Here is a 25,218-nt window from a genome sequence, read left to right as displayed (position 1 = left end):
TGGTTACACCTCAGCCCAGTCCTGGGAGTTGCAGCCCATTAAATACTACCATGCTGTTCCTGCTTTGTCATGCATCAGAGTAGGTTTTGGACTCTCTTTAAATTAGGACCATATTTAAATCAAGCTGCTATAAGATGGTTCCTTCAAACAGGTCCAAAAGAGAAATAAATATTAGCATATGCATTAAAATCATCTTTACAACAGATGGCTAAACATAGCTTTTAAAAAGGTTAATTTTCATGTCAGTTTGTATGTTTTTTTTTATTTTAAAGAGTGATAGTGATGTCATGAATTGTTGCAAAAGAATCCCAAGGGCTTCAACTCAGGTCTTGGCAATTAAGTGAAAGAAAAACTATATGCCTTATTATATACAGTGTTTTCATTTGCACTTTTTGTCTTCACATTGTATTTAATTGGGATTTTATGACAATTTGGAAGTTTTTGTTTCAAAAGAGCTTTTTTTTTAAACTTCACCTTTTACCAGTGCATACGCTGCACAAGGTTGATATCGCAAGGTGACAAAAAAAAAAATAAGGAATGTTCACATAACGTTAAAGTCGAACAATTAAAGTACAATAATGTTAGAAAGTGCAAGAACTCAGGTTTGCGCAACTGGGCCATATTACACATCCCAAATATTTTGTTATCTATATATTTATTTTAAATTGTGCAACTGTAACATTGCATAAACATAGGCTGTAGATTTTGTTAAATGTGCCACCAAAGCCTGAGGCCCTTGCAATAGCCGGACATTGATTAGGTGAGACATGCCCAGATGATCCCAGCAGGCAAACCACACCTTATGCTACAGAGGAAGATGAACACCCTCCCCGCGCCACCATGGTCCTTGCCAATTGTGAGAGCAAGACATACCAACCAAGCAGCTAGAAAGGATTTTCTGTATTACCTTAGAAATGGTCCACCCTGCCCAGTGTCCCATCTCTAGCTAAGGTCAATTTGATGCTTCAGAGGAAGGTATTCTGAGTTTTCTTTCCATTAGATCTTTTTGGCCCAGCATTGCACTGAGAGCGCATATTGAGCTGATTATCTATGACAAGCCCAAAATCCCTCTAAATCTCTGCTTTCCAAGACACTTGAAGATAATCTCTCATCCTGCAGATAACCTGTGTTTTTGATTCCCAGAGCTATAACCTTGCATTTGACTACATTAGAACAAATTATATTGCAAGTATTTAGCCAAGCGATTCAGATTGCTCTATAACAGTAACCCACCCTCATTATTTACTACTCCACCAATCTTTGTCTCATCTGCGAACTTCACCAGCAAAGATTTTATATCATTTTCTGGAGCACTGATAAAAATATTTGACAGAGTTGGACCAAAAACTGATTCTTGGAGGACCCTACTGGAAAAAAGACTACTTATTGGTATCTCGCTATCAACAACTACATTTTGAGATCTGTCCGTGATCCAGTTTTTAATCCCTCTAACATGTGTTCTGTTAATTCCATATAATGTACTTTAAAAAAAAAAAAAAAACCAAAAAACCAAAATGTCATGTGAAACCCAGGATAAATCCAAGTATACTATATCAACACAGTTGCTTTTATCAACTAGATCTGTAAAACAGATTTGTTTTTTCCCCCCCCATACGATTACAAGACCTATTTTCTATGAAACCATGCTGACTAGAATTAATATTAATTAATATTAATAATAATCATATTCACAAAAAAAATGTAATAGAGTTAAGATTGTCCAATGGCATCTTGTGCCCTTCTAGAACATAGAGTTCAGCAAAACTCAACCTTCTGAAAACCAGGAAACAAAGTTAAGGTACATCTCCATGCAATCTTAATTCTGTCCCCCTGGATTGGGCAATAGTATACTGTTAGATGGCAGCTTGTGTATAAGGATGACGGGGCTGACGAGACTGTAAATTTAGCAGGTGAGGTATTCTTTTTGTGGAGTAGACTAAAGTGAAGTAGTACAGGTGTAGGTGACTCCAGTACAGCGCAAAGGCAGAGTGAGAGCATGGATGTTCTGAGCGCACTGGGGCATCGCTCAAAGGGAACACAGTTAAGTTCACATGGGAGCATAGCTGAACTCTTCACTCCCAGTTTGTCAGAAGTTGAGGTTTGCGGTACTTAACATTCCAGAAGGGCAAAAAAGTTACCACCGGGCAACTGCAACTCTGCATTGAGGGGTTTCTGTCAGTGAATTATCTCAAAGCACTTCACCAATGAGGGAAACATCATTAGCCCCAATGTACAGATGGGAAACCGGAGGCACTGAGAGGTGAAGGTGCCAAGGTCACCCAGCAGGTCTGTGACAGAGTTGGGAACACAGCCCAGGTTTTCTGAGTCCCAGTCCACTTTTCTCTGCACTAGGCCCAGCATGGTTGTGTAAAATTCCTAAATATCACCTTCTGTATACTTTGTTATAGTAGAGTTGGGATGAAGGTTATGCTTTGAATGTTTGGAGTGTGTAGGTGCTAACAGGGCCAATGAGAGAAATCAAGAACTTGACAGTTTTATTACATGGCAGTTATAGTAACTAAGCACATGAATAAAGATAGGTGTGTTTCTCTCCTTTTCCACTCCTCCTCTCCCACAATACATAGGCTCCCCACCACCATTCTCAGTTCACCATCCCATTCCTTACCCATTAAGCCATAGCACCGTAGAAGTTATTAGCACACAAATTGTGCCAAGCTGTTTGGCACACCCTGCTGCTACATACATATCAGGCAGATTATTGGAGGCCCACAGGCCTTGATTTTTGTAGCCTTAACTGTACAAGGAGCCTACACACCTATTAAGTCCCCCCAGCCCATAGACTCCTTGTCTCTGCTTTGGCCAACGCTACTATGCCACACCCCTTGCCCACCCAGTCCACCTTCCCTCCATTCCACTCCTGCCCCACTAGCTCCCCCAATCCACACAGGGATGGTGTGTAACAACTTTGTATTTCTCTCAGGTTTAAATTTGTGTTACCTTCAGGGCCTCCCAAGATCCTGGCACACATCTGGGGAGCAGAGAGAGGGTCTCAGACCCACCATACAGGGTCAGAGCCCCCAGATCCCAACACAGACACAGAAGGGAGAATGACAGTCCCCACACCCCTAATCACCCTGCCCCCAACTCCCAGTGCCCCACACCCTGACCTGTGCCCACAGTCCCTATCCTATCCCTCCATTCTTCCCCCTTCTCCCAGCAAGCATTTGCATGCGCAATTTATTTTCTTTTTCAAGATACTTTGAGCACCTTCTGAATTTTCTGCTGTATTCAAATTACATTTTCCTCCCCACTTCCCCCAAAAAACAAAACAAAAATTAAAACCAACCCTTTGACAAAGGCAGATTGTAGCAATATGCAGACATTTCATTTTCAGATTTTTGCCACGGGTGGGTTCTGAATTTATAATGCCTCGGTGTTGCTCAGGTTCAATGACCATAGCATCTCGCCTTGAGCCACCAAGATCATGTGAAAACAGGCTGGGTAGCAACCCTCTTGCATACTTTGCACATGTGACGTGTAACCCATTTGGTGCACAAACCTTAGGCGCAAACCTAATGCTCTGTTTAACGACATCTTCAATGTTGCCTTCCCAAAGGGGCAGTGGTGGCCATGCATTAACTGAGGTAAGTGTTGAGTGATTGAGACAGCATTGGGCACATGGTTTGATGCCCAGATATGCACAGAAAAGCATCAGTAAAATTTGTCAACTTTAAGAAAAGCTTTTGGGGAGAGGAGAAGCAAGAGGCTGTATCTTGGGGACCTTTAGCTCAAATAATTCCAAATATGGATCACTCCCTCTACCCTTCACCCCTACTGAGGAACACCACATTTCAAGGTGATCCATGTAAGCATGCAGGGTTTACAGTACATAGAAGAGTCTCCTTTTAAATAAAGGGTTCCTCAACCTTAACTAAAGCCCTACAATTTTTAGCCTCTTATTCTTTGCTGACAGACTCCTGAAGTTAGAGGCTCCATCTTTTTTAGACAAGGTAGATGTACTGTTCTTGCTAATCCAGAGTCCAGAAGTGCTCCAATAAATGCCTCTTCTTGAATGAGGGTGAAAGTAGACTTTTCAAGGTTGATTTAGTTGTACAAGAGCCAGAAAGTCTGTCAGCTAGTCATCAAAGTACTGACTGATGGTGAAGTAACTCAAGGCTAAAGAGAACCTAAACCTAATATTGGAAGGATCGCTGTGCTGGAGAACAGACACCCTCAAGGGCACTTCAAGCCTCATGCTTAAACCAATACGGAGAGTAATGTTGCATATGATACTGCAGCTGACCTCTCAGGACTTTCAATGATGGATTTTGACGACCACAACATCAAAGAGCTCCTCAACAGCAGCTGACAACCTTTAGCCCTGGAGTTTGTTTGATGGGCAACACTACTGAACAATGGGAGTCCATTGGCTGCTGCCAGTTGAACGGAATCAATGTAAAATTTCCAGGATGTTTGTTATTGAGGGATGAGGGTGACATCACTGATACCAACAGGTGGAGCTTGACGTGGGCCTCTCATGTTGGAAAAGCACACTTGGTGCAGAAAGCAGCGCTCAGTTTCAAGGTAGGGCACAACAGGCATTGAGAATACTTCTCAATCATGAATACAGAAGCTTGAAAATATTTTTGTTTTTTAAATCAGTACATTTTTATTTACACACACACACACACACACACACACACACACACACACACACACACACACACACACACACACAAAATATTTCCATCGATGATAATCGAAATTTACAGATAGGTAAAGTAAGAAAAGTGCTGCTTGAGAACTTCTTAGAGTTTGATTTACTTCAGATACTTTTACACATGATGCTGAAAATTTGAGTTTTAAGAGTAATAAAGCTTTTAACTTTTTTAATCTCAACATCTAGAGTCACTAAATAATTGTCATCTGACCCCCATCATTTCCTACAACTCTGAAAATGTTAATACATAATAATAGGGGAAAAAGTGCTTAAAAATAAACATTGATAATATCCCTTGAAATTACAAATACTAAAAATTGAATTCTGCCAAGCCCACACATACAATTCCAGCATATGGGGTAACAATAACGATATAGCTAAGTGTAGTGAGGGGAGGACCTGCTAGTCAGGAAATAAGGGTCAGAGAGAAGAAGAGAACAGAAGAAGGCAGATATGTGTGCAGAATTAAGGATAACTTCAAAAGCCTTGAGAAGTTTGATTTTTGGTTTGCAGTCTCCAATTTAGGCAGTCAAATGCTAAATTTTTGTATGCACAGGTGTATTCCTGGTTTCCAACCCTTCTTGGAAATAGAGAGATCAGCTCCCAATGCTACATTTTTACCATTTACCACATGTGGAAAATTCCTAATTCCCTGTAGATAACTCATTTACCGGTCAGACTTGGGCTATATGGTAAACAGCAAGAACTCTCTTTTTACACTGTGGAAACAGGAAGATGGGAAGTGGGCACAGCCTTGACTCTGCTCCCCAATGCACCAGCCATTACTAACTTTAATGCACTACTAAAGTTAATGCACCAGCACTAACTAAGATGGATTGTGAGTTATGATTTGCTGCTGGTATAGGGCAACAGGCAAATTAATACACACCCCTCTGCCCCCCGCAACACCCAAGCAAGGGGTAAGCAAGGAAGGAATTGTGTCTGAGGAGTATCTGAGGCACAACATAATCTGGGACTACTTGCAGAGTGGAGCAAAGTATGCCCATGCCTTCCTCACATCTCCACTTAGAGGCAAGTCTACTCCTAAATAAATATTCCCATTTGCCTAGGATTGTTCAAACTCAAACTTGCATCCACTGGATGAAGGCTAACACACACCTAAAAGAAATAAGGCAATGAGACAATTTTTACTAATGCTAAACTTATTGTGCATGAAGAACTGGCGAGATAGCCCATTTGAGTGAAAGCATTTATGAACAACTGTGAAATTGCAAATGCATAGATCTAATTTTTCAAGTCACTTGGCTTGCTGTGAAGCAAGGAAAAAAAGACAGAACTCAAGAGAACAAGCACATGAAAATATAAATGTGTAGGAGATTAACTTAAAAAAATTAACTAGACTTGCCGGGCAATTAATAGGTCCACTGGTCCATATAATATTTTTCATTTGCAGTTTGTATCTCTCAGAAAAACTTTGAACAGAAAAGAAAATTCCCTATTTAATCTTGCAGATTCCCCCCTCCAAAAAAGTCTTGCCAAGGAAACCTGAAATCCTATGATATGTCTTCTGGAAAATAACAACAATTCTGATCTGTGTTCTCTTCTTACAAAATATGTACATACACTCCCTTTTACAGTAATGCTATTTCCTATACCTAAATCATAGAAATAAAAATCTGACAGTTTCCTTCAAGTGAGATGTGCTAGATGTGAAGTTTATTTAAATGGTATATAAGACATCTGTTTAAAGGTGCTTGAAAAGTTAAATTTTAAAAATTCACAAAGACTCCAAATGTGAGTAATGTATGTACTACAGCTAAAACATTAATTCTTGGCCTAGCCGAGACTACTGGTGCGACTCTGGGCAAGCCTTTGCCTCAGTTCTCCATCTGTCAAATGGAGATAAAAGTACTTCTTTTCTCCCTTACAATCTAAACAGACAGGGCAGACAAAGCGTAAGCTTTCAGATCTTACCATGTATATGTACAGCATTTAACACAATGGGTCTATCTCAGTTGGGATCTCTAGGCACGGCAGTAAATAAGATACTAAATCCCTAAAAAGCAGTATTAAACTAGGTTGCTGTATTTTATAGTACACTTCTTGCAAAGTGCTAATATAGAACTATTCAGACTAGCACTCTAAGGATATGTCTACACTTAGAGAGGGAGGTGTAAATTCAGCTTGAGAAGACATAGGTGCAGTAGCTCCATTCAAGTTAGTGAACTAAATAGCGTCGCTGTGGTATTGCGAGTGGTGGGAGGAGCTAGCACCCCAAGTATTTGGCTGCCCAAGATGCTAGGTACATACCCAAGGTGGCTAGCCACTCCCCGACCACTTGTGCTCCCATGGCTACACTATATTCTTACTGTGCTAGCTTGATCAGAGCTAATGCTGGTATGTCTCTCGAGCTGAAATTTACACCACCAGCTCTCAAATGTAGACATACCCTAAATGCAACACACGCTTCACTTTTATTCCGATACACTAACACCCCAAATTAATAGGGCACACTCAAAAATAAAATGGTGGCTTACATAATTTTGCAGTCAAAATAAAGGAGGTTGACTGCAAAAGCCACATTTTGCTTAATGATGAATATTTATGCAGTGGGCCTAAATATGGATTGATCACATTTAACATGTTGACAAAATTTAGTGGGCTAAGATAGATACAGGAAAAACTGGTGATTATTCAGGCTTTTATATGGCTCTAAAAGGTTTCATCAGCTAATTAAGAACCACTTACATCTCATGACAAAGAGGGCTCCCTTTAATAGGAAGTTTTAAGCTCCTCAAGTGTCTGGTGATATGGAGATGAACAAAAATTAGTAGAAAACTGAAATATTAGCCAGATGAACTGAGATGAAGATAACAGCAAAGCAGTTTAAGCAGTACAAGCTAAGACCACAAACATCTGCCATTTAAAGTTGTGCATCTTCCTAGTAGATTCTTAAACTGATAGTACAGCTTCAGACCCCTGATCAAGACTCAGTATTACTCAATCTCTACCCTTTCTAGAGCCTAGCTGATATTGACAGAAATCCCATGTCAGAGGTGTACATAAGTAGCCTGGTTCTAAGAAATCACATATTGAAAAACAATGGGATTATTAACTCAATGATAAGAAACCATCCTGCCTTGATCAATAAGGGGCTTTGAACCTCTATACTACCAGCTTGGTCACAATTACTGCTACACAGGCAATTAGGAAAGTCTGAATTTATGTGATGTCATGTTATGTCATGCTTTCAGTGAAAATAAATACAAGAATTAACTGAAGCAAGGGATGCCAAAGAGCAGAATGAAGAGTTGAGAGTCAGAGGGAACTGCAAGAGTCAACATGATGCACTGTCACACTGGGAACAGGAGCAAGCTTTATGAGAGAAAAATCTCTAGAACTTAGAAGTTTTGTTTGCACTTTAATGTCATCTTCTCACCATGCCTCAGTTTCCACATCTGTAAAATAGCAATAATAATACTGCCTCCTTTGTAAAGCACTTTGGGATTTACTGATGAAAAATACCTAGATTTACATAGTGCTATTAAATTGAAGGCTTACTCCTGACATCGTTGAAAGGGAGGGCACTCTTCTATACTCTACAACATGGGAGTATCTTTATCCAATGGAGTCAGAGGACTAATTGCTTTTACCAAACGGGAAGAAAAGATCTTCGCTGCAATTCTGCAACTACTCCAGTAGTGAGTTACACAATAGTATCCTCAACAACAGACATAGAAGGACTATATAAATGAGGAAAACAAACTTTTCTGTGGTACTTGGCAAGTGTCTAGTGTTTTAGCACTTCATAAGACTTGCAGGTCTATTTCAAGAGATGAAACACAAAGAATGCTAAATTTGTTCCCAGAGGATTGTAAGAAAGTTTGAATAAATCACTGATGTAATTACTGCGTGAGAATTGTCTAGCATTATCATTATTCTCAGACACCACACACTTTACAGGAGCCTTTAGCAAGGTACATTTAAAAAAATCTTGCTAGGTACCTATTTGTAAAATCACATAAGTAAATATAAATGAATTTAGTATATCCTGGAAATTCTGAAGTCATGGTGCCCCCCCGTTATTAACATTGCTCATTTAAAAATTCAAATACAGCCCTTTTCTGTACCTAAAGATTCCACCAATGGCAGTATGCTGATAGCACCTGTTGCCAGTCTCCTAAAAATACTGATGTTAGAGGGGATGTAGTCTTAGATATCCCATGTCACACTTTTAGATATAATTTTTGCTACAATAAATAGTAGAATATTGATTCTATCCACATTAGACTATGTCTTGTTAGTTCGCATTCGCTTGAATGGAACTGGACTTCAATCTATTTTCTTGATTTGAAATGAGTAGGAGACTTTTTGACCAAAGGTGGTCATATATTTGCCAGTATGAAAAGGCTAACTGGAAAAAAAGTTCTCTCAGCTTCACTTCAGTTTCTGATAGCAAATCTACCAAAAACAGACCTAGATCTGAAAAATCTAGTGTTGCCGATTTAAAGTCTTACTGTACAATTTTTCCAGTCTTTTGGCTGCTATCAAAAAGATTTATACCAAAATCGGTTGTTTGTGAAATATTTTCAGAAACCCAGGAGAGTTGTAAAAACCATATAGCCAGCTACCAAAATCCAACTGGTGAACCAGTTCTTGGAAAGCTGACACATTAAGAAGCAGACATATGATCCTTTATACATACATATACATATATGCATGCTGCAAGGGCCAAGAGAAGGATTCCTTTTTACTTTTCTGATTTAATTTTTATATTCTGATGCATTTCATATAAACTAGGAGTATTTTCTGATCGCTTTCTGCTTACAGATAAAATACCTCCATTCTGTAACAGAACTTCAATAAGTTTACAAAATTTGTGGTAACTAATTTACTAAAGTTTCCTTATCTCCAACTTCACACCATGGCCAACGAGGTACATATTTCAGCAAACAAGTCAGATATGAACAAGGCTACATTCTATAAGCATGTAATGTGTACATGCCATTTACTGGTAACATGCATAGTACCAGATTCCAGATTTTATACATGTCACTGCTAATACAAATAGCAATACTACCATATCATCTCATGACCAGGTTAGTCCTGCTTTGAGCAGGGAGTTGGACTAGATGACCTCCTGAGGTCCCTTCCAACTCTAATATTCTATGACCAACATAGCGTCTCATTCAGCTGATGTGATGACAGTTGGAAAGATAAATCCATGAATAATTCTAGTGTATGAGTCAGTATCAATCACTTTATAACTCCAGACGTTTGCTACATGCATATCAATAGAGCAAACTCACCAGAAATATATATAGTTAAAATGGAAGTACTTTTAAAAAAGTATCAGTAATAATTTCCATTATGCACTCAGATTATTTTTTTTTTTTTACTAATTTTTAAAAGAAGCCCAATATTCGTGATTTGTTCCAAACTTCATAAAGGAAAGCTTAGGTCAACCTTGAAGCTTCAGCAAAAAGGATAACATCCAACTTGAAAAGAGGGAAGATAAGAGCATTGTGTAATTGAACACAAAAAGAAGCTCTCACTGAATAAACCATGCGTATTGTATTAAGAGTTTTCGTTCAAATTTACTCAATGTTACATCCTGGATTTTCACCAGCGACATGAATTTGGAAATAAAGAAGTCAATTAAAAAACAACATTACACATCTACTCACACTGCATCCTGGGAGGCCCCATGTGAAAGCAACAGCTCAACAATGCTCACATGTCCATTCTTGGCAGCATCATGAAGCGGTGAGTCGTTCTGATACCCAGTCGTGTTTACCAAAGCCCTGTGCTGTAGCAATAGCTCCACCACCTTCTCGTGTCCTTGATTACAAGCCTCATGCTAATCAGTGATGTTGACAAAAAGTACACGGGAGAGAAAGACATAACATTCAAATGAAAGCACAGAATTTTTTTTTAAAATGGATGCTTGTCACCATGAGTTAATGCATTCACTTTCATAGCATCTCACAGACTGGCACTATGATATGGAGACGCTATTAAGTTTTGACAGTACAACAGCCATAACAAGTATGTATCTTTTCAAATTGGGCAAATAAGATTATAAAGGAAAGCCTTCCAAGTTATCGACTAGGGTCAAAACATGCTCTTTGGGAGAAAAAGGCAGTAGATGAAAAGGGATTAGCACTCACTACCTACCATTTTTTAAATGAAATTCAAGCATGCAGCAATATGAAAATATACCTGATGGTAACCAGAAGTTCAAATTCCACTATCTGATGAGCACCCAAAATGGTGGGAACTTCAGGTCTAATGGCATTAAGAGTTTTACAAGATGTACAAGAAACCGTCCTTGCACACTAACCTTGAAAGAGATCATTTTCCACACTTACAAAATCATAGAAGATTGTCCTGAATATGATGGTAAAAGTGGTAGAGAACACTGACACTTGAGGAGAGGTGGAATGATTCTAAAGGAAGACCATTCTCACATTGTCAGAAGGAAGATAGGGGCGGGGAAGAACAAACTTTAAGAAATGGAAGTGGGGAGGAAAGGAAAACAGACAAAAATGTAGATATCAGAAAAATATTGATACCCACCAACGGTGTCCATCCAGCATGGTCTTTAACATTGGGGTCTGCTCCATTTTTCAGTAAGTATTCAACGGCTGATACATCACCCTAGAAGGGGGGGGAAAAAAATTGCTAAACATCTTAGGAAGGTATAGACAGAACAAAGAGAAAAATAAATGGGAGAGAACAATTATAAAATACATCATTTTGATTGCAATTAAATCAAACCTTTTATTTAGACAATGCCAACCTGATAAAGTTTTACTCTTTGTTTTGGAAAAAAACACTGTTTATTTATATAGTTTAGTCAGAAACACTTAACTGTTTTATTTAAGTCAGGAGCAGACTGAATAAGGCATGTTTGACGCAGTCTAAATAATTCAGAATATAGAACTGGACAAGTGTAGACTGCAATCTATTGGCTAAGACCAACTGCAAAGATTAAGACCAGGTACACATTTATCCAAAAACTGCATGTCCTTCAAACCAAAAATGTTGTCAAACTAATCTAAATAACTAGCTAAAAGCATGCACAAGTGAACCCGATTTATGTGCCTGACTTAGAAACATCCAATTTGCAGGTCTAAAATACTGAAAGAAGTAGCAAAGAGAAAGTATTTCTATTTAACATTTCAATTATTATGTATGGTAAAACTGCCAGCACCCTTATCTTATTGACAGTTATACTATCATAATTTCATTTCCACTCTGGTAGAATACTACAAGATATTCAGGTTTTGCTAAGGTATAGAGGGGAAGTCATGCAGGAAGGAAGGGAGAATGCCCAAAAGACAGAAATGATTGGAGTAGAAGGAGGAGCCTCTAAGAATATAACCTAGGATTTACCAAAGTGCCCATAGAATTAGTTACAGTGGGGGACGTAACAGCTCCCAGACTCCCTGCTTATTAGAATTCTGAACCAGATGCCTTTCTGTTTTATCAGACATTACTTACAGCAGTGGCTCTCAGCCTTTCCAGACTACTGTACCCCTTTCAGGAGTCTGATTTGTCTTGTGTATCCCAAGTTTCACCTCATTTTAAAACTACTTGCTTACAAAATCAGACAGAAAAAGACACAAGTGTCACAGTGCACTATTACTGTAAAATTGCTTACTTTCTCATTTTTATCATAGAATTATAAAATAAATCAACTGGAATACAATATTGTTCGGACATTACAGTATATAGAGAACAGTAAAAACAAATCATTATCTGTATGAAATTTTAGTTTAGCTACTGCTTTCTATGTTGCCTATTGAAAAAATTAGGCAAATATCTAGATGAGATGACATACCCCCTGGAGTACCTCTGCATACCCCATCAGTACATATACACCTGGTTGAGAACCACTGACTTAGAGCATGAACAAGGTTCCGTCACCCTTGTCTATTATGCTGTTTGTTGGAATGGCTACTTTGCTGTGTTTCTACCACTTAAATGTTTTTATGAGAATAGGTTGTTGACCTATCACTCAACCCCCAACCTGGAGGACCAGTTGATTGCTGTTCTTCTGGTCCCTATCCTTTCACCTGTCCAGCTGGGTGGCCCTACCGGGAGTTAAAGCTCTCAGGGTCATGGGAACACATGAGCTTTCCCACTGTGTCAAAGGGCAGTCCCCAGGGAAATTAGAACTATCCTTGGCAAAATCTGTATTGCCAGCTATGAACCCCAAGATGTGAAGACGGACAAACCAGGCAAGAAGAGAAAGAAAGGAAGGGGGACTTACAGAAGGAGAGACAAGGTGGGAAAAACCATTAGGAAGAAGTAAGAACTTCATATGCCAAGAACCTAAGACTCCAAAGAAGGTAAAGAAAGGAGAGAAAAATAATTGGAAGTGGAAGACAGAACTGCAAACTTACATAGAGACAATAGGGAAAAAAACTAAATAGGTGAGATGAAATCTCCTGCCCTCATGGCAAAAGCTGAAACGTGGAAGGCCTTCAAATGCAGGTCTACTGAAAACAGGGTAAGGGAACTCAAAAAGATTGAAAGCCAGTAGCTCACTCTCTCTCTCTCTCTCTCTCTCTCTCTCTCTCTCTCTCTCTCTCTCAACAAAAAGTTGTGAAAGGAGTTAATATTTGAGTACCTGTAGTTCTTGTGCCATCTGGTATATTAACTGAAAGAGATCCTGACCATTACCCTCCTACCACACTACTTACCTTAGAATTCACCTCTTTCTTTAGGAACAACGTATATGAGGCCCAAAATTGAGGACCACATTTAACCAAATGAAGGACAGAATCAAACCTGTGTTATGGTATCAAGGAACATTTCTGAGACAATGAAGAATAGCATTAACCCTCATTCTTTACAACTAGAGAAAACTCTTCCAAGACACTGAATTCTGTTCAGCAGAAAAATAAGCAGCAACTGACAGTAGAAAAATTAACTCAACATTCACATAAAACGCGACATCAGTCAACTGAATTTATATAACAGAGATATGTTCCATGCCTTATATTACAACTTAGACACCCCCAGCAAAATATTACATTTTAAGCAATTAAAGAATATGCAGTTCTAGTTAGAATATTTTTTGATCTCAAAGAAAGAGACACATTGAAACCATGCACAAAGATAAAATATTCACAGGCAGATAACAGTGATCAGTGCTACAGAGTTTTTCCCATGGATAAAAAGAGTTACCTATGGTAAGTGATATCTGAGCTTCTCTTTTAAAATTATCAAGCTTGTGAACAAGTATAACAATGATTGATATTTTTGCAGTGTTCTCTTAAAGCAGTTAACACACCTGGCAAATAATTCATACCTGGTGTGGGCATTAGCTACATTAAATGCTCAGAATGTTAACATTCATATTACAAATCCATAAAATGCTAGTTTAATTTTTATTACAGTAAAAGTTTGCTGCTGTGGATAAATAAAAGTACTATCAACATGTACAGAATGAAAAATGGTTAGAGTAAAACTATAAAACAATATTTCTCAGTTTACAATGGAGCTGAGTGGATTTTTTCTTCTCTGGAAATGAGAAAAAATCCATTTTGTTACCTAAACTGTAAATGGAACTTCTCTTTTTACCACTTGCAACTCACAGTAAAAGTGAAGGGAGTGGGAGAAGAGCTTTCATTTCGATTACACACATGCACAATGACTGAACAGCTACTGTCAATCAAGATTAGAAGAGATGCATTAAGAAAGCTGTTTGTGGCCTAGAGACTGACAGAGGAAATATAGCCAGAAATTAAAGTTTAAATTTACAGCTCCAGGGCATGTTAGAAGATTCATGGAGGCTATGTTTTCCGCACCCTGAACCTTTAAGATGTTTTTAAATGCATTCAACTACTTGACAGTGAATAGCTGTTAAAAAAGAAACATGCGAGGGAAAAATAGGTGTGGCAGATCTTCAACAGGCACGTACCAGGGACTCAATCTTCCAAGCTCCTGATTACTCCAACAAAACAATTAAGACATACTTAACTTTAAGCATGCAAATGGTCCTATTGACTTCAATAGCGACTATTCGCATGCTTAAAGGTAAGGGAATGCCTAAGCATTTTGCTGGGTCACGGCCGGAGTGTTAAGTACCTGGCAGAACTGAGCCCCAATTGAAGATCTGGTTCTATATAGTGTCCATCTCCCTTTGGGAGGAATCAGGAAGATAAGTGATCAGTTAATGTTCTTTGACTGTTTTCACCAACTGCAAAGAAAACAAAATAGGACTCTCCATCTATACATAGTTCTAGTTTCAAGAGTACCATCCAGTACTCATTTAACCAGAAGGCACAGAAAACTTGCTTTGGCTTTTATTTTAAAACAATTTCTTATGATCAGATAAAAAATTATTTCCTTGCTTCTATATGTATTTGTGACACTACGATACATCATCCAACCTTTTCCACCACACAGTATTAGCACTGAGGTATGATACCACTACCATATTTTGTGTCTGTTTGAGCTTATGCTAGGAAGGCTGTTAAGCTTAATGGGAAAAAATAGGTCCAAAGAGTCAAAAGTGTTAACATGATTCCATCACTATACAACACTAAACATTTAAACATGATTTGGGGCTTCAAGTACATCCACCTCAGCCTGCTTTGTCCCATACCACCCATCATCATTCAAGCCTTAATAATCTTTTATTAAAGAAACAGGAAAAAAAGGGGTGAAAATTAAAGTATTTTACTTGTAATGTATTAAGTAAGAATTTCATTTTAACAACATTCCTTATTCCCTTTAATTGTATACAGTATTTTTATACAGAAAACCTTGTATGACACTCTTTTAGACAGTATTAAAGATGGTAATAACAGGGGATAGTTATTCGGGAAAGAGAAAAATTCAGCTGAGATGAGCTGGAACTGCTACTGTTGAAGTCCAATCCTGCTTCCTTTAGACAAAAAAAGAGAGAAATATGCACAAAAGGGTAAAGAAAAGAATAGCCTAGATAGAAAATGCAGTTTCTGTGGTGTTCACTCTTACTTGCAACCCTGCTGTGGAGAAAAACATGCAACACACTGTGTTACCAGCTAATCTGAGACCTGGCAAACTTGTATCAGCATCAGGCTGTCTTTGGCTTGGTCTACACTTACCCCGGTGATTCGGCAGCAGTCGACAGAAGTTACGCAAACTATGCAGAGAGCTTGTGAAACTCCCGTCGACGGCTGTGCTTCTCTTCTGCGCAGCGTCTTCCCATCGACGTTCCCGCCGCATTCTCATCGACGCAGCACTACACTACTTGAGGGGGTGGATTAACAGCATCAACTTCTGGATTGACTGAGCGGGTCTTCACTGACCGCTCAATCGATCCAGATAAGTCGATCTGATGGCTGCGACTTTGCTGCTGTCAGTGTAGATGTGCCCTTTGAGACATTACTTTGAGCTGTCTCACTGGTTGTGAGCTCACAGCAGTGTAATGAATCTCTTTCTTGGCTGGCTTAGCCAAACTTATTAAACAAAAGGCAAAAGACAGATAAGAAATGAAAAGAAGGTGGGGAAGGAAGGAATATGACACATGGAGGTGTGGGGGCATTGACAGCAGAGACCCAAATATCACATTCCAGGTGTTGCTCGGGATTTAGTCGAAGCTGGTGGAGGTAGCAATGTCATCTGGGTCTCTCTCTGGCCCTGCCTGGTCAGTTAAGGTCATCTCTCAGGAGAATGACAATGAAAGTCCAATGGTATTTCATGATGGATTCTTTGGTCCCAACAGATGGTGAGGGTGACAGCAATGATAGTAAAGCTCACTCTTTACAGTCCACCCATCTCCAGGCGTTAGATCCCCAAGGAGTCTTTCAAAAGGACCTCATGGGGCATGGAGGTAATGGATAGGATAGTCCATTCCCTCACTATTTTGACCACCAATTAGACCTAGTTTCCAACCTACAGATTTTGGGCCATTTCAATTTCCGGTTCCATTCTCCTTTTGTTTACTAGTCATGATCTTAATAGCCTTTGGGTGATATAAGTAGACCTTTTAGTCTGGACTAATTCAGTCTGTGTCTCACTTTCACTGATTTTATGAGCAATTTTATATAACTCACTGAGCTGGACTTCTGTTACCTTGGTCAACTTAGATACAGACCTCTGCCCAACAGATTTATTGGAAAGACTTAGGATGCTCCTACTTGGGAGAATACCACCTGATGTTTATATATGTGACACAGGAATAGAGGTTAGCTAGCTAAAGCTGATATAGTAAATTATTGTGGGTTTTTTATTGTTAATGAATAGTACCCAAAGGAAACAACTAGCTTGTGTACAAGAAGAAAACCATCACAGGGTATGTGGGGGGGGAGAATTATCTACTGGAAACAGATCAAGGGAAGGACATTTTAAGCTGATTATCAAGGTTGTGAATAGCAGCAGTGAAAAATTACATGGCTCTGGTTAGTCTTCACTCTGCTGCAGGTTGGGAAAGCTCCAAGCACAGCAGCATGAAAGGCACTGGAGCCATCTGTCCACAAATCTAGAAGACAGCACTGAACTGGTTTACATGGAGAAGGATATTTTCACAGCCATCACGCCCCCCTCCCGCCCCCCCCCTTTTTTTTTTTTTTTTTTTTTTTTTAAATTTATTTATTTCTTTATTTTAAATGAAACCTTAGATTCTGCAGATGCTGATGGCATTTGCTCAGAAATGCTTCCCATTTGGCATGGGCAAGTGGATTTTTTCAAGTCTTAATATCAATTGTATCAAATGCGAGTACAGACAGATGGTTCAGAAAAGCAGCCAGCATCCCTTTAACTATTTTATAACTTTTCCCCCTTTACTACTTCTGTTAAATAAAGATATTTTGCAGCTTCCTTATAATAACCAGTGTGTTAAAGTTAATGGAGATATTAAATGCCAGGATGGAAAAAATAAAGTACAATAAGAATTAGAGTCTATCACATGAAGAGGACTAAAGCTGAGACCAGATAAATCCACAGAAGTCATTTCCCTCTCTATTTCTAAATCTCCAAGTGATTTTACTATATTGCAAGTCCAACAAAATAATCCAATATCTGATATAATGAATCAACTACCTGGTTGTTAAACAACCCATTTTCCCCTCTTCCCCGGCCCTTATTGCTTTCCCACATCTTATATATAACTTGCACTAAGTGGAGAAAGAGGATGACAAGGAATTAGAACTTATAATAATTGTGAATTCTCTGACTAAAACTTTAATCACCTTTTCACCTCTGATTTCTTTAAAATTAATTTCCTCAACAGCAGATCATTTAGTGAGTAATAAGCATGGTGGTTCAGCACATTTATTTGTAACAAAGTATCCAAGAAGAGTTAAGCTAAACCCATCTCCCATCACAGAGACCGAGCACTATAAAAAGCAGTATTTGTAGAAGAGTGGAAACAATTTTAGATTTGACACTAATACTTGAGAAACAAAAATTGAGTGTGATCACAGCAATCCTTCTGTTTCTAAATTCTATATATAAAGTAGTTATGAAGCTTTTATATTTGTTTGAAATACATTTAAGCTGTTGAGTGTGAATTTCATTTGAAAAAGCCTGGAAATTATTATCTACAATAGTCTGTTTAGTATTACTACAGCACTTAGATTTTAAAAGGACATGACCAGATTTAAAGTTGATTAATGTCAAACAAGTTAAAGGCAGTAGCAGGTATTGCACCTGCTTCTGAGTTACCCTGCCAATTTCCTTTAGTTTTTCAATCAGTTTAAAGTTTTTTAAGAACTGGATCTTTCCTCTCTGCTGCTGTGTGAAAAAGCTTCATGTGGCTTAGGTATTTAAACTCATTGCCTTTTTTACATAACATTTAAACACTCTAGTCTCCCCCAGTAAAAAATATTGAGGTTTTGGGGACAGATGGTGATGAATTAAACTTGTTGAAATGGAAACCAAAAGTCACTTTATAGAGGAGTTTGGATATAGTATTACCTTAGGCTCAGGAATACCGTGAAAGAGGTGTCTGGATCTCTCTCTCCTCCTAGATGATGTACTATACTTAACTAGGAATGCAGTCCCTACAGGATAAGTGAAAAAGCAAAAACTCCCTCAGGGGTTTAGAAGGGATTACCCAGAAGTCTTGACTGCACTAAATGCAAGTGCCATGAAAGTAAAGGAACCAGTACTAAACTTGAACAAATACACAAAAATTGAGGATCCCTGGAGTAGAGAGGAAAGCTGCCAAGTAATCTTTTTACTAGCACCCAAAGCAAATCCTGACAGTCCCACACTGTTCCGTCAATTAAAATAAAATCACCTAAATACATGCAAATTGCTTCCAGCTCCCAGAATCTGAGTGTGATAGCTCTGTTCTTAGCTGCTACTGGTTAAGGGCATAAAGTTCCAACTCTTCCCAACTATATGTGCTTTCACCTGTGTTGTCCTCATCCCATCTCACATTTTATCATTCTTTCCTCTTGCTGTACTTTATACTGGTGCTGCTTCTGCTTAGGGAACCTTCCCTACAGTCTCCCTTGCCCATTGACACTGCAGCTTGCAGGAGAAATACAGGCAAAATCTTATTTGAAGGAAAGTGTATGCAGGAAGTTTACAGGATTCTCTAATTCCATGCTAAATTTAAAACCCTGTGGTATCTACAAGCCAAGAGGTGCAAGTTTCTATGTTTTAATCACCACATATGTAAGGCAGTTAGTTCTCTGAACTAACGTTTGGTATAAATTAATTTAGATAATTAAGAGGTGGGAGAACTGTGATGGAGTGGGGCTTTCCCCAGTAGTGTAGATAATAATTTTAAAAGTACAATAGACCACATTTTGCACTTTAACTACTTGAAAATTTTACTTTTAATGAGTATGGAAGGTAATAAAAAACATGATTTCAGTTCACTGGGCAAATAGCTACATTCATTCTAATTTATGAATGTAGTTCAGCATGAACCATGCCATAATCTTTTTTTCAGAACCATTTTGTTTTTAATATGTTTACTATTAGTGTAGAAGTAGTAAAAGGAAAGAGCCCTATACACTTCCAGCTCAGATTAATTTGGAACAGCACAATACACTTAATTTTAATGCCTGATAATGTTAATTATCTCTTTTAAAAGACAAAAAAGTAGAACTCAATTAACTTCCATTAAGTGCAATGTATTAGGGCCTACAAGCTAATGAAAATAATATGGATTTCATAATTAATGAAGTCCCAGAGAATTAAGTTTTAATTCTTTTTTTTTCCTTCAAGACTGTTTCCATTACCGTGACCATTTGAGAAACATGGGTGAATGAAGAAATCAGGAAAACAATGTTCGAATTACTGAGAAAGAAACTCATTCTGCTGTAGAACTGAAATAGCTGACTGGGCGACCTTACATGTATAACTGTCTAAAATTCTCTTTACATGAGAAGTCAGGTGCAGAGATTACTCAATTCCCTTTACTGTTTGTGTTATGTTCACTGCATAGGCACAGAAACAAAATACACTTGCTGAAAGACTGCAAGGTAACACTACTTTATTTCTTTGAATCCAGAACTGTAACACACAAGAATAAAAAAAACCACACACAAAAAGCAGGCTGTGCTCTAAAATAGAGAGGCACAATTCAATCCACCTGGCTCTTTACAGACTGACTGTTGAAGACCTAAATCGCATGCTTCCCTACAATGCCCTCTTGCTTTCAACCAAGACTCAAAAACCCCTTAAAACTTAAAAAGTGTAGCTTGAAATTTTAACCGTTTTCAATACACCACAGCTTGCATTGCAGTGGTTCCTAGAGCATTGCATCAGAGGCTGTATGCACACCCAGTATGAGATTATTCCTGCCCAAAAGATTTTACCATCTAAATACACAAGACAAAGTGTGGAAGAAAGAAAGCATTATCCTCATTTTACAGAGGAGGAAGTGAAGCACAGAGAGATAAAGGGTATGTCTACACCTCAGTTAAAAACCCACGGCTGGCCCATGCCAGCTGAACTGGGCCACGGGGCTTGGGTTTTAGGGGCTGTTTAACTGCACAGTAGACATTCAGGCTCAGGCTGAAGTGCAGGCTTTAGGACTCTGCGAAGTGGGAGGGTCCCAGAGCTCAGGGCCGAGCCCAAATGTCTACACCACAATTCAACAGCCTTAGAAGCCCAATTCAGTTGGCACAGGCCAGCCACAGGTTTTTAATTGCAGTGTAGACATATCCAAAGTGACTAGTTTAGGGTCACACAAGAAATCTATGGTAGGCCTGGGAATTGAACCCAGCTGAATTCAGTTGCATGTCTTAACCACAAGACCATTCTTTCTTTTATCAGTTGCTGAACTGAGAGGCAATCAAACTCAATTTTAAGCCTATCCAATTATATATATGAATAATTAGTATTGCTGGGTGTTCTTTAATGCAGAAAAAGAAAACTGAGGAAAATTGTACCAATACTAATGAGGAATAGCATCAGATTTCCATGTTTAGCTCATTGACTAGAAACACCAAGAAAACCATACCTTGATAATTGCACCTTATTGACTTATCTCTTGGTTTACTATGAATCTCACCATAAGCTGCATAGCTGCTCCTTTCCCATCTCAAAAATATATTGAACATACTGCAATCCTGAAGGAAAGGTGTGGGAAAGCTGTCAAGGTAGGTCAAATTTTAGGACAATCAATCCTGACAGTATCCCTTAAAAAAAATCCCTCTGGAAACGTACAGGGATAGTTTGTAAGCAGCCTTTTAATAATAAAAGATGAGTATGCTGAATTTGTGAACTGAGGTAATAGCAGTACCATGCTTAGAGCTCTCAAGTCACTAATTACAGTATGTAATTTTCTCTCCCATAACTAAATATAAATGATTTCAAACAGAGGATTTGTACTCAACCCATAGGTTCTACTTCCATTTTAATCAAATGGCAGAATTATTTCACAAGCAGCAGGTGAGAATTGCTATAATGCCTCCATGAGAGGCAGAAAACAGTTATTTATCAAGGAAATTATTTGACTCTACCAATAGAAATGCAGTGTATTAAAGTAAGAGTGTTTACAGGTATATCAATTCTAGATGTAAAGGCATTTTACTGATGAAACTTTCTTTTATGTATGATTTAACATAAAATATATTTAAAGTGCTAATGCATAAAGCATAAGTTCTTTGAAATGACCCAAGAGAATGTTACCGATTTTCTAAACATGATACTCCTCTGTCTGGTTCCCTGGAAAAAGAACTTGAGACACTGCACAACAGAAAATAAAAAACACTCTCTTAAAAGGACACCGATTTTAAAAAGTCACTATGTCAAACTGTTTAACTTGTTATTATAATACCAATGATTACTATAGCCAAAAAGAAAGATGGTGAAAAAACATTCCTCCTTCCTTGTTTATTTAGTGACCTAGACAACAGTGACTACACAGGAGGAAACAGTTAACTGACTATAGACAGCTTTTCCTCTTTCTGTGGTCTTTCACACAGCAACAGGGGAGAGGAAAAACCCATTTAAAGGAATAGGAGTGTGCAACCACAGAAGTTGACAGAGAGACTCACTGACTGTTAACATCAGGGAAACTGGCAGGTTTGACCCACAGATGAATGAGCACCGTGTAAATGCATCATTAAAAAAAATCAAATTGCATCCAAGAGTCCTAACTCTCAGACTCCTGCTATAACCATCAGATCATACCCTCCTCCCAAAAACAGGAACACAGAATCCTGATATGCAGCGTTCCACCTGTCCACCATGACTGAATTTTTGCTTTCAATTTTGTTAGTTTTTTTAAGAAGTCCTAGAAATTCCATCTAAAAAGTGATATTAGGAGATTATTATTAATGCTGTAAAGTCAAGGTCTCAAAAGCTAGGCAATATAGTATTAAGGTAGTCTTGTGCAATGTTAATTGTAGTTAAGTAATCTAGTTGCAGTGTTGATGTGGTCATTGATCAGCCAACCAATTACAAATTAAGGCTACCTAGCAAGGGAGACCTGAAATATCCAAAATAAACCCAAAGACAACGTCAATCACACATTCAACTTTTTGACCTATATAATATCTTTAGAACAAAACCTAGACAGTTAGCATTTTCCGGAAGTCATGTGCAAGACAATCCGAGGTGATGTTGGAATGCACACTGAAATCTCCAAGGACAATAATCTAAAAAAACCGCAGCTTTGACATCAATTCTACACAGAAAAAAAAAAACAAAAAACCCACATCCAGAGAGCATCAGAGCCAGGATCAACTGACTCAGGCTTGCAGGACTTACGCTGCAGGGCTGAATACCAGCACAGACATCCCTGCTTGGGCTGAAGCCCAGGCTCTGAAATCTGGAAAAGGGGGTGGGCCTCATGGTATGTCTATACTGCAATTAAACACCCACAGCTGGCCCATGTCAGCTGAGTGGTTAAAAGACTGTTTAACTGCAGGGTAGACATTCAAGCTTGGGCTGGAGGGCTCTGGGACCCCACAATGGGGAGGCAATACCCATGATCTAGCTCCAGATTGGGCTCTGGGACCCCATATAAAGGGGAGGGTCCCAGGCTCCAGCCCAAGTCTGAATGTCTACACTGCAGTTAAACTGCCCCATAGCCTGAGCTGGAGTCAGCTGATACAGGCCAACCATGAGTATTTAATTGCAGTGTAGTTATACACTCTCAGATACCAGGAGACTGAGTCAGTTGACCTTGACCTTGAGCTCTGAGACTGCCCTAGGTATTTTTTTTCAGTGTCGACGTACCCTCAGACAAAATCCCCATGACATCTGGGGAACAATAAATATTGGCACTGCCCCAGAAATACAAGAGACATGGAAGTAATGTTGCAATTTTGAAGTGACAGTCTGAAAAACCTTTGCACTTGTCTTAAAGTGACCATTCATCCACTGTCTCAAACCAGAAGAATAAGACAGTCCTTACCTTGATGGAAGCAACATGGAGCAAGGTCTCTCCTCTGTGATTCCTTTTGGTAGTTGTGTTACCACCAGGAGACTTCTTCACCGAAGAAGGGCTGTGTGTTGTTTCCATGCAATTATGAGTATTTGAAGTGAATGAGGTAGAGGGTGTTTTTGGACATGAAGGGCTATTTATTTCTTGAAAAATTGCAGAGCTTCTTGTCTTTGATAAGGTACCACCAGTAAGTTTAAATGCCGGCGAGGAGATCTGAACTGGAGCTCCATGCTCAGTAATTGGAGAGATTTTAACAGTGCAACCCTGAGGTAACTGCTGTGAGCAAACACCCAGGCTGACCAAGTGTGTATCAGCACTCTGTCCACCTCTTCTAAGTCTTTTAGAATGAGATATAGTGGGGGATATGGACTGCTGTCTTCCATGTTTTAGAGGAGTAGTTTCATTTTCTGATGGCAGAGGCTTCTCTGTGTTAATACAATCCATTGTGTTAACTTGTGCAGAACATGTGACCTTTCTGCTATCTTTAGTCTCTGTGGGTTTTACTTGTATGGCCATTTCCAAATGGGATTCACTTCCATTCTTAAGGTAGGTTTCTGTTACAAATTCCTGTCCTATTGTCTCCTCCATACTATTTGGTTCTGGATTGCATATAACTAATGGTTGGCTGCAAAAGCTCACAGTCTTTTCTTTAAATTCATCTTGGGTCTCCTCTTCAGCTGTACTCCCCTCTTTTGGCTTCTTCTCTATGCCCCACACTTTGTTGATGTCTACTAGACTTCTTTTCTTCAGCTTCTTCTTCGATCCACGTGGTGGTTGCTTAGTTGTCTTGGAAGGCTTCTCTTGAGGGGGAGAAGGAAAGAAGTCAAAAGCAGAAAATGGGCCCTGGTGAATGCTAGCACTATTAGTCACCAATTGATTCTGCTTCTGAAAGGAACTATTGTTCAGGACACATCTGATCTTTCTACTCCGTGGGCTGAACCACATTTTTATCTGCCTCTTCTTACTTCTTGTTTCATGATCAGGACCTATTGATGTGAACAAGTCTTCTGCAGGATCTGGTAGGAAAGGGGGATTTGGATGGGGAGAAGAAAAAAAGAAGTTAAGCAATTTGTAGACTACAACCTCCAACAAAATGCTGCAGGAAAGTCTGAAACTGTCTGCTAAATAAGAACCTTCATTTAAAAACATTGTCCTTCACTATCTGCATTACTACTAATGGAGGCTCTCTGGTGAATTTCATCAAGCTGGAGAGATCAATCAAAAGATTTCATATGGGTTTAGATACTCCGAAGGCAGTAAAGTAACCAAAGACAGTAGGTAGGCATGTGACAATGCTATTAAGGGCATTTTCCATTGGACAACTTGCTGAATGGTCTGTGTATGTAGCAATAGTGTAAGAGAGCAGAGGCTCTGCACAGTCTACCTTGGGACTTTAACTAGATTTTAAGAGTAAATTAAAAAGCAGGAACTCCAAACTCTCCCATAGAGGGACAATGACGACTTCAATTTTCTAGCCCCTCTCATGCTCAAAAATAATTTAAAAAAAAATAATCCTAAGGGATGGTTACTTGGATACCAAAGTTATCATATGGTATAACTAACACTAAAGAGTTAGGGAAATTCTCAAGAATAATCAGAATTTATTGCATTATTAGTGACTGTAGGTTTTTATCTTCTGAAAAGGGAACATCTACTTTAACCAGGTTGAATATATCTCACATGATTATAGTTTCCTGTGACTGCTGAGGGTAAGGCACTA

At 38.8% G+C, this 25,218-nt stretch overlaps 1 protein-coding gene across 1 annotated transcript in view; it reads right to left on the bottom strand.

The window, feature by feature from the left end:
* BARD1 (BRCA1 associated RING domain 1) overlaps nucleotides 1–25,218 on the bottom strand; it is a 66,418-nt gene that overhangs the window by 25,617 nt on the left and 15,583 nt on the right. Inside the window, exons 4-6 of the mRNA XM_067548707.1 lie at nucleotides 23,469–24,514; nucleotides 11,222–11,302; nucleotides 10,330–10,502 (exon numbers count right to left, since the gene is read on the bottom strand). Coding sequence (XP_067404808.1) covers nucleotides 10,330–10,502; nucleotides 11,222–11,302; nucleotides 23,469–24,514 — 1,300 coding nt within the window. The remainder of the gene's footprint in view (nucleotides 1–10,329; nucleotides 10,503–11,221; nucleotides 11,303–23,468; nucleotides 24,515–25,218) is intronic.

The sequence above is a fragment of the Emydura macquarii genome, unplaced genomic scaffold, assembly GCF_026122565.2.
Source record: "Emydura macquarii macquarii isolate MOO-44397 ecotype Brisbane River unplaced genomic scaffold, CSIRO-AGI_Emac_v2 contig_1253, whole genome shotgun sequence".
Lineage (NCBI taxonomy): Eukaryota > Metazoa > Chordata > Testudines > Chelidae > Emydura > Emydura macquarii.
Note: the sequence above shows the minus strand (reverse complement) of the source record. Positions and strands in the feature narration are given on the sequence as shown.